The sequence below is a fragment of the Lepidochelys kempii genome, chromosome 8 (assembly GCF_965140265.1).
Source record: "Lepidochelys kempii isolate rLepKem1 chromosome 8, rLepKem1.hap2, whole genome shotgun sequence".
Classification (NCBI taxonomy): Eukaryota; Metazoa; Chordata; order Testudines; family Cheloniidae; genus Lepidochelys; species Lepidochelys kempii.
The window spans coordinates 52,751,719-52,767,095 of NC_133263.1; the positions used below are offsets into that span (position 1 = coordinate 52,751,719).

General features: G+C 41.8%; 1 protein-coding gene across 11 annotated transcripts in view; it reads left to right on the forward strand.

Annotated features, from left to right (window-relative positions):
• CEP350 (centrosomal protein 350) overlaps window positions 1–15,377 on the forward strand; it is a 141,300-nt gene that overhangs the window by 42,474 nt on the left and 83,449 nt on the right. For 8 of the 11 annotated variants that reach the window (XM_073356563.1, XM_073356555.1, XM_073356564.1 and 5 more), the window contains 4 exons: window positions 1,636–1,782; window positions 9,481–10,184; window positions 10,870–10,991; window positions 12,784–13,844. In XM_073356563.1, the coding sequence (XP_073212664.1) occupies window positions 1,636–1,782; window positions 9,481–10,184; window positions 10,870–10,991; window positions 12,784–13,844 (2,034 nt within the window). The remainder of the gene's footprint in view (window positions 1–1,635; window positions 1,783–9,480; window positions 10,185–10,869; window positions 10,992–12,783; window positions 13,845–15,377) is intronic. The other 3 variants (XM_073356560.1, XM_073356566.1, XM_073356561.1) reach the window with 2 other exon arrangements.

Below are 15,377 nucleotides of genomic sequence, written 5' to 3' on the forward strand. Positions count from 1 at the left end.
TCCCCCTCCAGGCACTGCAGTAACAGAACGCATAACACAGCCAGGTATTATAAATAACTGCAGCTCATATTCTGCTTTGTTAGCTTCTTTTAGTGTAGACAGCTGAGCTGAAATAGAAGATGAGCTCTTCCTTCTGGCTTTGTGGAGGGGCATAGAAGTACTTGAGAGCAGCAAGTTGAGCAAGAGAATCTCTTTGGCTGGTGCATCTCTTTTAAAAAGGTTCATGGTAACCTGTTTCAAGTTCAAGTGACAGGTTCATAAAACATGTGTATAGCTTACAATTTAAGTAGCCACTGAAATGGTGGCTTTTCAACCTGTTATCATAGAGGTCTACTGCTTCCATTAAAGGAACATTGAAGATATTAAATGTGAAAATATACTAGATCTGCTGTGTTGGGTTTACTTTTAAATTTAGTTAGATTCAATGTCTAGGCTTCTCAGAACCCTGTAGGGCCAGCAGGCTGTAATCCCTATTTATTTATGTCTAGTTTTTAAACTATGCTCATGCTCTAATGTATGAACATATATAGTTGGAAATCCCAACTAAGAGGGAGACAAATTGACCTGATTATTAATTACCTGCAAATTACCTGTTTCTCAGCAGAGATTAAAGTGATAAATGGCCCAAATTAAATAATTAGTGTACTGCTTTGCACTTATATATATACTTTTCATCCAAGGATCTTGGTGCTTTACTTCAAAAGGTCATTAAATATTGTGTGGGAAGCTAAAGGGAAGAAAAACTAGTCAGACGAATTTACATGTTTAACCTTATAAGCATTCAGTGAAGATACCTTTGTACCAGATCTGTCAGCCTCTGATCTGATATAGGATCGTAGAATAATATTAATGCATGTTTGAAAAAAATAATGGTGATGTGGCCCTTTAAAACTGCATTCTGTTCCTAAGCAATGCATAAACCATTAAGATAGCATCTTAACCCTTTAAAGCTTCCCCTTCACAGAATGTCTTGCTAGAATGCAGTGGATTTGCATAGCCCAGGACTGTTGTTGACTCTCATTTGTACATTCATAAGAGCCATCTATTTCATCAGCAAATTTGCTATTAAAAATGCTGTTGCTTTCTAAAGTCCTTTCTGTAAACTAAATAGGTGCTCATTTAGCTTCAGTACTTAAAGACGAATCATTCATTCCCCCCTCCCTCCATTCTGGGCCTCCTTTTATTCTCACTACTCTGACATTTTATCTCTCTCTTATTCTATTTCTTCTCTGCTTTCTCATTTTCCTACCCCTACTCAAGATACAAAGCCTCTTTTCTCAACCTCACAATCTTCTACAGATTCTCTCTCTCTTTATCTTCACTAACACTTGTCATCAAATCTCTTAGGCCAGCACAGGACTATTACTTCTACAGTTTTTTGTAGGGATACAAGTTACTGCAAGATGCTTTGGGTTTTTACTTTGTGCTGTACCTCAGTAATAAACATTATACCTTAGCCTTCATATACTTTTATGCTTCAAGGCTATTTGTTAGGCCTGGGTTGTGCAACTGAAGTCGTACCATTTGTTTGGTTTCTTAGTGTAATAATAAGTAGAAGGTTTATCGTAAGTACTAGGTAAATTCAAGATACACTGGAAAATACATGCTGTACTTCATTATTTGCTCTTTGTTTAGGTGGAAGCCATCTGATAAGTACATCTTCTTGGCGGGATGGACAAAAGCTAGTGAAAAAGATACTGGGTCCAGCACCTAAAGTAGAGCAACAGCACAGAAGAGCAACATCCAGTGACAGAAATGGGAGGGAGAGAGCTACTAAATCTCGTAAGCTGTGCTGTATTTAACACTAGCTTTTTCTGTTGGTTTTAATTTTTTATTTAACAACTTTGCGGACTTCTAAGATTTGAGGAGGCTCCTACTATATAAGGAGGATGCAGCAGTTAAGGTTGCAACTCAACCTGCTTTTGTTATAAAGCCCTATTTTTATCTTATATGACTTTGACTTGGAAAACTAGTTTGGCCTGAAAAGTGTCAGTTTTTTGTGTCTTGTGGATCCCACTCCAGGTGTATATGAACATGACAGCAGAATCTTTTTGAATAGCTGCGTCCACTGGCTCTGTGTCTGCACCTTCCATGCCGTTGTGCCTCTCCTTTCCCACCTCGAGCATAAAGGGTAGAGCAGCCGTACAGTCCCTCTGTTCCCTCTTACCAGCCCTGGCACTGAGACAAAACTAGTAGCATTTGTCTGCTACCCCTTATTGTTCCTTCTCTTAACTCAGTGCTAATTTTTCCCTTTTTACCCTCTGTTATTTTTTTCCTGTTTGGCTTGTCTTTTAAAAAAGCGAAGGACTGTATTTTTCCCTTTGGCACATAGCGCCTCTTTCTGCACCAAAATGGTAGATTCAAAGCCTTCAGACTGCAAACCACATCTTTTCTGGGTGGCTTAATCCCTCTCATCACTGGCCACAGCCACCATTTTTTCTCCCTTGGTGAGAGCCATATTCCAGGTTGGTGTTTGCTGTGCTGACCTTTTTCCACAAGGACAGGGAAATCCAGGGAAACCTGTATAAAATTTCAGTGCCTCAAACAGTGCATAGGGTCACTTCAGACCCTGAAGAGGGAGGATCAACTTCTGAGACAGATCTGACCACTGTTAAGTCCTAGGCTGCTAGTGCCCCTGCTACGCAGCACATGACTCCTAAGATGGGTACCAACAAAAAATCCTTGGCATCAGGCAAGGCTCTGGCACCAAAGTCCATGCTGGCACTGAAGACTGGTGCAGCTTCTTCTATGAGACATGAGGCCAAATATAGAGACAGACATGGCTCCTGGCATCAGTCCCTATCTTTCTGTAAGGAAGGGCGCAAACATCAGTTCTCCAGGGAACAAACCACTATGCCTCTGCCTGTCACAGGAGGAGTAAGTGATGCTGGCTCAACCTTCAGCTTAGTGCTGAAGAAGTATTAGCCTCAGGTGGTACCAGTGCTTACAATACCACTGGCACAGGCATTGACACTGGTGGCAGCTTCAATATCAGCACCATCTATGGAATCTCTACTGGTGCCTGATGGTTTTTTACTGGAGGAGACTATCTTGTGCCCGGTGATGTTTTTGGTACTAAGACTTTCATAATTGGCACCAGTGTATAATTTTGACTTCTTGGCATTAAGGTCTCCCCAGAGGTCAGGCTGTCCCTTGACTGTTTCTTTGTTGTCCTCCTCACTGAAGCACTCTCTTTCTCCATGGTCTAGCAAGGAGTCTTCTCACCTCAGATCATTATATCACTGCAAACAAGAGGCTCTTTCTTTGGAGCTCCTACACACATCCATCACAGGCCTACAAATGGCTTGGTCAGCCCAATCTGAACCAATCTTACCAATACAGTGTGCCATCGTGGGATTGTGCATATTGGGGATCTCTGTCCTGGACATCCAGAAGACCTTCCTACATTCTAGGAAGTAGAGTAGATCTCCATTTTCCCCTCCACATCTGTGCCCAGATCACCATCATTTTGAGAGAGATGAGTGAGTAAGTAGCTGAAGAGGAACAGACACTAGAGAACAGCAGGAGCATTGTCCTTTGCATTTCAGGCAACCATTGTCTTCCTTCCCCAGCCAAAGCTGTACCATCAACCCTTGTACCAGAATCTGATGACTTCAAAAGTTTCAGGACCTGTGCCCCAGAATTGCCAAGGTACTTGACATTGAAATGTCTGTCACTTAAAACAAGCTCTCACAAGCTTTTTGGTACTCTGCACTCATCTGCTCCTGCTAGGATAGTACAACCTGTCAACGAGGACCTCCTGGAGCTAAGACCTTGTGGCAAACACCCGCTACTCTACCTCCTACGGCTAACAGAGCAGAGAAACACTACCAGGCTCTTTGGTGGTTTCTCCTGTGCTTGAAAAATCTAAGGTGAGAGATATCCCAAGAAACTGAGTTCATTTGGGAAAATGGCCTGTTCATCAGCCTCACTACAATTATGATTAGTCAATTAACAGGCCCTATCTAGTAGCCAAAACATTGCTACCAGCAGCCGTTGATACCTCAGACACTGGCTAGACAAGGCATCCATGTCTATGCATATCTAGATGATTGGCTAATCAAAGGCTTATCCCATCAGGAGCTTACTGCAGCTTTGAACTATGTCCTTCACTTGTTCACTCAAATGGGCCTTTTCGTGAACTATGAGAGAGTCTCCCATCCCATCACAGGCAAAAGAATTAATAGAAGCCTTGAGTGACTCCAAATTGGTGATGTCATATCTTTCTGAAGACAGATTTCTGTTTCTTCAGTCAATAATCACCAGTATTAAATTGAATCCAGCATACACAGCATGGAGCTGTCTCGGATTTCTAGACCATGTCACTCTGCACTTACATGAAGCTTCTTGGCAAACTTCACTCGTGCCTGTTACAAGCCTGGCTAAAGTTGGTGTATTGTCCTACAAGAGATCAAATTAGCATGAGAACTGTAGTCCCATCACTCATCCCATCAGGACTGAACTGATTGGTGGTCCAACCCCAAGAATTTCCAGAGTGGGTTCTCTTCTCTCTAACTCCTGCAAAGATGCTGATCATGATACATCATGAGCAGGTTGGTGTGTTCACCTGAACCACCCCAGGTACAAAGGATTCGATCTCAAAAGAAAATAACTCTTCACGTAAATGTTCTGAAACTCCAAGCAATCAAATTAACTTCCATGGCGTCCCAGACTGTCCTATGGAATTCCACAGTACAGATTCATATAGTCAACACATCTGCAGGTGCATCTGCTCCTGCTCATCACCCCCATGTCAGAAGCTATCAAGTTTTATGGACATTTTGCCAACAACCCAGGTAACATCTCTCCATCTCACAGGAGTCAGCAAAGTTTAGCAGACTACTAAGCAGACAATTCATCACCAACTACGAGTGGTCTCTGAAGAGCTTTATCAAACTGATTTCTTTTCACTGGTGGGGAAATCCCATCATAGAGTTGTTCGTCACCAAAGACCATCTGAAATGTCCAGCCTTTTGTTTTGGGGAGGCAGGTTCATTGCAAGAGGCGTTTCTCATACTGTTGGATCAAGGTCTCATATACACATTCTCACCGATTCCCAGAATGACATGCAAGACGTGATGAGACAGAGTCTCTCTCATTAGTCCTGATGGTCCCATACAGGTCAAGACAGTTCTGGTTGATAGACCTTCCCCAGACATCTGCTTAGCCTCCCATTCCACTTCCAGACTGCCCAAATATAGATGGGTTTGGCAAACTCAAGTTTTTGTTTTTTCTAATTTAGATGATATATATAAAATTTTATTTTAAAGATTTTTTTTCTAACAACTATTTTTATTTTTATGATTGTGGGGGGAAGGCTGGAGTTAGAGTTAGGGCAGTGCTAACAGTGATGAGCTGCAGAGGGCTTCCTGTGTGGCTGGGGGGCCAAGACACTAGGGCACAAGATGCGGTGCGGGGATGGGGAGGTCATCCTGGCCTGGCAGAGCAGAGCCCTCTGCAGCCAGGACTGTAAGGAGAAAAACGAGCCCTTGGCCATAGGGGAGGCCACCCTGCAGCTGAACGGTTCCTGCCTGGGGACAGCTCCCACACTCCTGGCTGGTGAGTAAGTGAGCGGGTCCATGACAATAAAACTGCAGAGTGCTCGCTGCATGGCCATGGGACCGGTGACATGCAGCCAAAAGGTACAGGAAAGGCTGGGGTCCAGGAAGGGCATAGCAGAGACCTTCAGCCAGGGCCTCAAGAAGGACAAGCTCTCGGCCATGGGGGAGATCACCCCACTGCTAAATGGCTTCAGCCAGGGGATGAAATCATTCAGCAGCTGGGTGGCTTCCTCTGCGACTAGGGAGAGGCAATTCTGGCCGGGGGTGTCTGCTCTGCTGAGCTAGCACTGCAGCCTTTCCCACACCTTATGCCTTCGGGGCTTGAGTCTCACCAGCCGGGAGTGTGGGAGCCATTCCCGGACAGGAAATTCTCAGTAGCGTAGTGACTTCCCCTATAGCCAGGAGCTTGTCCTCATCCTTGCAATCCTGGCCAGGGGTCTCTGTTCCACTGGGCCAGGACAACTGCAGCCTCCCTGACACATTGTTCCTTCCGGGATCGGGTGTCACTGGCCCCGTGGCCATGCAGGGAGCCCTCTTCAATTGCACTATCATGGCACCTCACTCCTGTGACAGTGGAGCAGCAGAGGTCTCCCTGCATGGCCAGTAACACTCAATTCCTGCAGGGACAAGGTGTAAAGATGGCTGCAATCCTGGAGGAGCAGAGCAGAGACCCCCTGCATTCCCAGCTGGTGAGAGGGAGTAGATCCATGATAGTGGGCTGCAGAGGGCTCACTGCACTGTTGCAGGAGCCATTCAGCAGTGGTGTGGCCTCCCCTGCTGTTGGGGGCTCCTCCTCCTTGCAGTCCTGGTCAGGGGTCTCTGCTCTGCCATGCCAGGACCACAACCTCCTGCTGTATCTTGTGCCTGTAGGGATTGGGTGCCACCAGTCCTGAGGCTGCTCAGGGAGCCCTCTGCAGCTCTGTTGTCTCTGACCCACTCACGTACTCCTGTGACAGCAGGGTTGTAGGGGACTCGCTACAGAGTGCTCCCTCCATGGTTACAGGGCTGGTGATATCCGATCCCAGTAGGCTCACTGACTAATTGATATTTTTTTTCGTCGATTTCAGTGTGTCAGCTGAAAATCAGTTTACCAATAGATAGCAATTAGAATTTAATTCTGCCAAGCCTAAATGTAGTATTGCAGCATCAAGGTCAGCTACTACATCAAGATCAAGGGTCATTGCATCTGATAGTCTGGATGTAGGCTTGTTGAGCGTCACTGACTGAGTCTGCTCTCTACAAGATCCTGTTCCAAAGCAGAAATCCGCCATGAGGAGGTCTTTTTCCTACAAATGGAAAAATTTTTTAGCTTGAGTAGCTCAGCACAACTTTGACTTGCTGAAAGCTTTTATACCAAAGATTCTTAACTATATCGTATATTTAAAACATTTTGGAGTTTTTTCAATTACATTACAGTCCGCATTGCAGCATTTGCTGCATGTCATGCACTTGTCCAGTCATATTCATTTTTTTTATCCTATGGTATCCAGATTTCTAAAGGAGTTACTGCATACTTACCCAATAGTCAGAGAACTCTCTCCTGCATGGAATCTTAATATCATCCTTGCAAACCTCATGATGCCACTCTTGGAGCACCTTTTAGTATGCTCTTTCCACCACCTCTCATTCTCTTGACAGTCTTTTTAATCCCATCACGTCGGCCAGTAGGATCAGCAACGTCCAAGCTCTCGTGATTGATCTTCCTTACACAACGTTCTGCAGAGGCAAGGTGATGTTGACACCTCATCCGAGGTTTTTCTAACATCCAGGTTTAATTCAAACTGGTCCATCACTTTACCTATTTTCTTTCCTAAACTCCATTTTGCTCGCAGGGAGAAGAAACTCCATGCCTTGATGTTTCAAGGGCTTTATTATACTACCCTTTCAGGACAGATCCTTTGACTGTCTTCCTGTCTTTTATTGCCTTTTCTCCAGTGACCTGAAGGGCTAAATCATCTCCTCCCAGAGAGTATCAAAATGGGTTACTCAGTGCATCAGTTTGCTACCATATGGCTGAAATACCTCTTCCTCCAAAGGTTAAAGCATATTCCACTGGAGCATAAACTGCTTCCTTTTCTTGTTTCAGAAACCTCCGCATATCTGACATTTGCAAGTCAGCTACATGCACCCCTTGAGGGCTCCCTTGATCTGACCGCAGGATCAGATGCCAAGGTCTGCACTGCAGTATTATAACCATTCTTTAGTGGCAGTCAGGACTCCTTTATACCACCTCCAGATAGGGCATTGCTTATCAGCCACTTGGAGTTGGATCCACATGAACACATTTGATTAAGAAAAAGTGGTTATTCACCTTTACAGTAACTGGTTTTTCAAGATGTTATCATCAGTGTGGATCCCGCTCCACAATCCAGCCTCGATTTCCCACTTTTTTGGAGTTCTCTGAATTAGCCAGGGAACTGAGGGAGAGTTGCAGCTGCTCTGCCCTTTATGCCCTTGTGTCGGGGGAAGGGACAGGGGAGAGCGTGAGGACATTCAGGATGCAGGCACCCGGCCACAGTGGACACTGCTTTTTCCAAAGATCAAGGCACTGAACTGGGCACCTGGAGTGGGATCCGCACAGACAAGAACATCTTGAAGAGTCACAGATACTGTAAGATAAGTAACCAAGTGTGGGGGTTTTTGTTTGTTTTTGCTTTTAAGGCAAAGAGTGTTTCTGCAAAGTTGGAAGAAAATTAATCTGTGTTTTGAATTAAAAAAGAGTGGTGTTGCACCAGTTTGCAACTTTGTGTGAACACTTATATCACTACGAAAAGTTGCAGTGGTTTAGCTAATTTGGTGCAACATTACACCTATAATTAAAACTGGTGAAATTTGTGTGTATAGATAAGCCCAGGGTTGTAGTTTAAGATCTTCAGTTGTGTTTTATTATGGAATCAGTTATACCTTTTTGTAACCCTCGCCATAATTAAAGAATCCTGGTTGTAAACTTGGAGGCAAATTCTGATCTGCATCTTATAGCAAAAGCAAAATCCTTGAACTCTCACATTTTCACATTTGTAGTTATGGTGTTAAGAGAAAAGTAATTCCAAAGCTTCATGACACAAAATTCTCACTGTAGAGATCAAGAAGAATTTTTTCCCATGTTAGAGAGTTGTAATAGTGTATTACAAGAATTCTTCTTTCCTTTGAAGCAGCAGATTTTGGCCACCTTTGGTCTTAATGGCTACAGTCCAATCCAATGTGGCAAATCTATATTTTTACTTAAGATTACTTTGATAGCTCATTCATAGATTCATATATGGATGGACACTTTGTTTCATACAAATTTAATGTGGCCATTTTGATTTAAAAAGCTGTAAAGAAAAGACTATAAAACTTGCAAGATTCTTTGGGTATTCCAACAATGTACACATTTCACATCAAATTTGGAAGAAAAATTGGACTTGTAGTAATTTTTTTGCCCAATGTCTAGTTTCATTCTGAAGCAAACTTTACAGCATATTTGTAAAGCTGTATGGGAGGGATTTAATTATAAACTGATAGATCCTTAACTATAGTAGTGCTAATGGAAACTGTTAAAATATGTGCATTTTGGTAGCAGTGTCCTGGCTACAGCCTATCTGTTTCCAATTAGTACTATATTATATTATTATATATTAGTATTTTATATTTATATATATAATATCTTTGGAAGTCATTGGCTCTGCTTGGTGCGTTAAAATTTTTTGCATATATTTCAGTGGTGGCTTCTACTTCCCAAATCTTAACTTTATATATCAAAGCTTTTTAGTACAGTGCTTTTGATATATAAAACAGGATGTTTTCTCTTTCGGTTGGAACTGACAAAAGAATACTAGTTCATCTCCTTACTTTTTATGCTCTTCAATTATTGATCATTTTTATGTGATTTGTTTGAAACAAAGAAAATCTCCCCTCCCCACCTTTCTTTCCCATTCAGAATGTTTAGATGTATCATCTGACACCTTTAATTCTTCAGCAGGCCCTATTGGAAGGACAGGGTCAGATCCCAGGCTGGATGTTACCCACAAAACCTGTCCAAGAAGTTCTGAATGGTCAAGGAGTAAAGTACAGTCCGAGAGTAACCTGAAGAAATTGGACTCTACTTTTCCAGGTAGTAAACAAGATGAAGACCATACCTCCTTAAATAAGGACTTTCTGCCTGTAGAGATACGTGGAATTCTTGATGACCTGCAGCTGGACTCAGTGATTCCAAGTACAAAACAAGAGAAAGATGGGGAAAGGCAAAGTCAGAAATCTGCAGTGCCTACACAAGGTGCCAGGAGCCACAGTCCAACAAAAAGGAAACCAGACAAGTTAGCTGCTAGTGAAGAGCCTCAAGTTATCTCCAAGAAGCGTCACTATGACACAGATGAGGTTCGCCAGTACATTATTAGACAGCAAGAGGAGAGGAAGAGGAGGCAGAATGAAGAGAAGAAGGCACAGAAAGAGGCAACAGAACGAAAGAACAAACGACTTCAAGAGCTTTACAAGAAACAGAGAGAGGCTTTTGCTAAGGCAAAGAACATGCCAACTTCTGAACCTTCAGCAGCTAGGCGACTACAGGAAACCTATTCTAAACTGTTGCTGGAACACACTTTGCTAGAGGAAACTTCTCAGCTCCCTATTGCTCAGGAAATGCAGGTATGGCAGTTTCACTACTCAGTATTTTAAAGATAGGCATAGAAATAGAGGGTAGAATACTTAGGAAGGTCCTGAATTATCTTTATTAAGCTAGCAGTTAAGGAAAGAAGCAGATTATACCTATGAAAATAATGATCTATACCACAAACCAAAATTTTATTTGCCCACAAGACAGATAAACTGCAGAATCTCCTTGCGTCAGCAAGACACACAATAATAGTGAATGGAAATTCAGTATCTTGTAATTCTAACCAGCATCTGAGTTTAATGTATTGATTAACTGATACAGTGATTGAAACTTAAGAAATGCATACAATAGAACGCCTCAGACTGAATGAGGGGCTTCAGTTCAGCTTACTTTTGCAGAGCTGTGACTATTGAGGTCATTCAACTCACTGCTATTTGAGGCTGAATGTGAAATGTGGTTGTTGGATGACAGGTCATCACTGTTAACTTTCCTGGTTCCTCTTTGGCTGGCTCTTGTGTGTGAGTAAAGCTTGTGTCCCAGTCAGTTTTGTTGGGACAAAAATCTTGAATGCCCTCTCCTTTTTTCTATTTTTGCATGCTAGTAAAACTTTAATGTGGAGTTTCTTCTAGTCCCTTTGACTTTAATGAGACTTAAGCTACTCAGTCACTTTAGGTGCTTCTGAAAATTTTGCTGTTAGTGTTTTCTCTTTATTTCTAGCCCAGGCCTGGATATCAACCATCTGGGGAATCTGACAAAGAAAACAAGGTACAGGAGCGTCCTCCTAGTGCATCTTCCAGTAGTGATATGTCCCTGTCGGAACCTCCACAGCCTCTTGTTAGGTAAGTAAGTATGGATGTTTCAGTCAGTGACTTATTTGAAGTACAGTAATAAATTTTTATTTTGAGGTTGTACAGGAATCTAATGTATGAAAAATTAAATTTTGGTTACCAATCTGCCTCAAAATTATAGCATCTGTAAATAGTATTTAAAATATAATTGACATCAACTGCTGTTATTCTTCTCTAGATATCTCACAGAGATTTGCGTTCCACATCAGGGACTGGTCTTTCCTCTGTCATCCCTGTGCAAGAACAAGTAATCATATAACCATATCTGCCAGTTAGATTATCATTCTCTGTTTGAATCACGTCATTATTTTCTTCCTCACTTTCAGACTGAGGTGCCAACTTTTGATTCTCACCTTCAGGGCTCCACACAAGTCTGTTTCTGCTTGCATCTTTGTTCTAACTTCTTCCTATTCCCCAGCTTGCTCCTATTTCAACCTTCTGCTTCCTCCAAAATACTCAATTTATATCCTTCCACCATTGCCTTCATACATGGAATAATCTCTCTTCCTCTTGTGTAGCAAGCAGACTCTTGCTTATTTTCTGTGAAGCTTTTCAATAATTCACTAAAGTCAGAAGCAGCATGGAGTGGAATCTCTGCGCAGTGTTTTCACACTGAACTGTCATCTGGTCATTTGATATATTGTCTAATTTAGGTTGTAAGTTCTTTGTAGCATCGACTATCTTCTTTTCTGGACATTTAAATTAATGGACACTACTTACTAAATTTAATCAAATTTATATTAACAAAATATTCAGAATGCGCATTGAAACATTCAAAAGTGAGGAAATAACTGTTAAGGCTTACCTCTATCCCCTTGTACATGTGTCCTATGATCTGGTCTTTAATTACATGATCACATACCATTTTTTAAATTTATGTATCTCATTACCTTGGTCAAATTAAAACTCAGTTTTGGAATGTAGCAATACTTGTCTCTTAAGCAGGCAGAGTTTTAGCTAGGGCTAGGAAATTCAAGTGGTAATAGTTCAAATACTACACTGGTACACACTATACCTAGGCATTGCTCAGGTGCCTATCACAGTAGTATATTCATATTGCATTATATGGGTGCTAATAACAGGGAAGAACTGAGACTAAAATGGCTGCATAATTTATTTGGAGAGCCATGTAGTAAGTTGAGAAGCAGGACTTAGCTGGTGAGTTTCTCAGGAAATCTAATATTCAGACTATGTGCTAGTAAGATTAAAGAAGGAAATTCCAAGACACTGGATCACTGGAAGAGGAATGCGTTTGTAGAACCCTAGTTAGGGGAAACTTAGCTATAATAAAAGGCTTTTATTTTATTTATACATTTGTGAATGTGCTTATATTCCACACTAAATGTGTCTAGTCCTTGCCCAGTGTGTCAGTTGCTATGAAGTGTTGGGAGGGTAATGTGAGTAAAACTGGAGAGGATTCTCTGGGCTTGGAAGATTCCATGAGACAGGAGTGGCAGGGAAAGCAAGGTGTCATCTGAACTGCATTCTGTAAACTTCTGCAAAAATCTTGCTTTTTCTTACCAACGAATACTATCTGGTACAACATAATGCAATTTAAGAGAGTGTTTAGACTTTGTATGTATATGCTGTATATTTTATGTAAATACAGTATAGAGCATTTCTATTTTTGGTACATCTATAATTTCTATTTCCCAAAAGATGGTTGTGTTTTGATGTCTGTGAAAAACACTTTTTGTTGCAAAGATATATGTTCACATGAACTCTTAGTACTTCACAAATGTTGCACTTGGTCACAAATTTCAGTCTTGTCTTTTGATTCTAGAAATGATTTGATGGAGCCTATGTGGATACAGCCAGATAGACTGAGCCCAAGAGTCCAACTCTCTCATCCACAACCTCTTGCTGGCTCAAGTGGAGGACTTTTCTCTCAGCTTTTGGATCTGGAGCAGATGGGCCTTTTGCCAAAGGACTTTGACTCAGTACTGACAACCAGGAGGAATCACACCACAGCTGTGGGATCCTTGACTTTGACACCTCAGCCTTTCGTGACTTCATCTGCTGCACAGCACGATCTCTTGGTAAAGCCTGGTACCAGCCAATATAAGAGTAAACTGGATCGTATTGAAGCCCTGAAAGCTACAGCTGCTTCTTTGTCTAGCAGAATTGAAAGTGAAGCCAAGAAGTTAGCTGGGGCTGGCATCAACTATGGCTCAGTGTGGAACTCTGAGCAACTACTGCTGGGGAACCAGGATGATGGACGCTGGGCTAAGGCTGTGAGTCCCCCTGTGAGAGAGGATAATGAAGATGTTTTCTCAGCCAGAATTCAGAAAATGTTGGTTACTTGTGTGTCTCATACAACCTTTGATGATAACCTTCCTGGAGTGGGCAACCTTAGTGAATTTAAAAAGCTCCCTGAAACTATCAGGCCTCATAGTGCAGCAGTCAGCCTTGGAATGAGATCCCCAGTGAGTCAAAGACCTGAAGGAATGCTAGGACATTTATCAAAGAGGCAGATTGACTCCCCTGGGTCTGAAAATCAGGCTTATAGTCAAAACAAAGGAATAATTACTCACAATTCCAGCACAGATTCAATCAGTGAAGGGCCTCTTCTAAGTGAGGGGAGTCTCTCCGAGGAGGAAGGTGACCAACATAGGCAGTCTCCTTTGAAAATTGCTGAGGTATTAAAAGAAAAGGAGTTCTGTGTTGGGGAGAGAACTGCTTTTGAGCCCATAAAAGAGTTTCAGAAGGAGGCAGAAAAGTATTTACCACTTTTCACACAGACAAGTGGCATACAAAGCAAGGGACCATGGGAGGAACTGGCCAAGGGAAGTCCACATAGTGTCATCAACATATTTGCAAAATCTTACCAACTACATGGCAAAGGTAAGGAAAAGAAATGGAAAGATTACACCATGGTACATTCATAATTTCCATATTGACTGAATTTTGTAGTTGAATTTACTGGTGGTGACTCAATTTTCAAGTATCTCAATAAATATGAAGATGGATTAATAAGGAACTGTTAATAAGGCATAAGTGTGAATGACGAACGGTTATTTATTCTTTCATATAACACAAGAACCAAGGTCACCCAATGAAATTAATAGGCAGCAGGTTTAAAACAAAAAAGTACTTCTTCACATAACACATGGTCAACCTTGGAACTCGTTGCCAGGAGATGTTGTGAAAGCCAAAACTATAACTGGGTTCAAAAAAGAATTAGGTAAGTTCATAGAGGATAGGTCCATCAATGGCTATTAGCTAGTATGGTCAGGGATGCCATCCTACACTCTGGATGTCCCTAGTCTTTGATTGCCAGAAGCTGGGAGTGGACAACACGGGATGAATCACTCGATTACCTGTTCTGTTCATTCCCGCTGAAGCACTTGGCATTGACCCTTGTCAGAAGACAGGATACTGACCTAGATGGACAATTGGTCTGATCTGTTATGGCCATTCTTACAATTCACAGGGAAGTTTTATGGATGTAGTTTTGAGTAATAATTGATTGACCTGATTTTATTTTTTCCTGCTCCAGGAAGAGAATTCCATTGTTTTTGGAAGCAGAAGACTGCTTTTGTATTTAGGTTGCTACACTCCTGCAGAGTGTAGGTAATTAGAATTTTGGACCTATTCAACTGTTAAATGCAACACAGACTAATTTGGGAGTGAATTGTATTTTTTAAATGTATTTACCATGATTTTAGAACATTGAACTATGTGTGGTACATGTTAATTTTTATATATTTTTAGAATTGTATACTTAGGGTTTATCAGGTATCTTGTCAAATCCAAAGTGCTATGCTACACCTAACTACCTTGCGTTGGGTTTGAGGACCAGAATGTGTTTGATAGCTGACTTCACCCGTTACAGTACCAAACAATTTCTCCATAGAAATCTCCCTAACGTCTCCTTGTTTGTAAGCCGCTTGTATTTTTCTCTTTCCCTCCCCATTCTGTTCATCTGAAGTCCATGTACGCTCATTGGAGCACTGTCCCTTTAAATATACTTCAAATACATGCTATTGTGGACATCTGCTTTCAGTTTGGCATCTATAACTATTTTCAGATCGCTTTGCCAGCTTCTGGGTTGGAAAGCTTTTTTTTTATTAAATAATAAAAGGGTCTTGTTGCTGAGAAAAAGGTAAGTCCTGCCCCTGTTCTTTTTTTTCAGGTTTCTTTAATGTAGCTGGGCAAATGGAGCCAACAGTGGGAGCTGAGCCAGTGGTTGGGAGTATGCTTCCTCCTACCACAGCTCCATTTCAAATCCACCCACCAATCCCACCGATGCGATTTCTTAAGTGAGTTATTTCTAACAAAAGGATCAAGCTTTGTGCCAAAGCTTTACCAGCATTTCATCCCGTTCTCTTCCCATTTCAGTTATTCCTGAAATATGGAATGCATACTGTTTGCAAG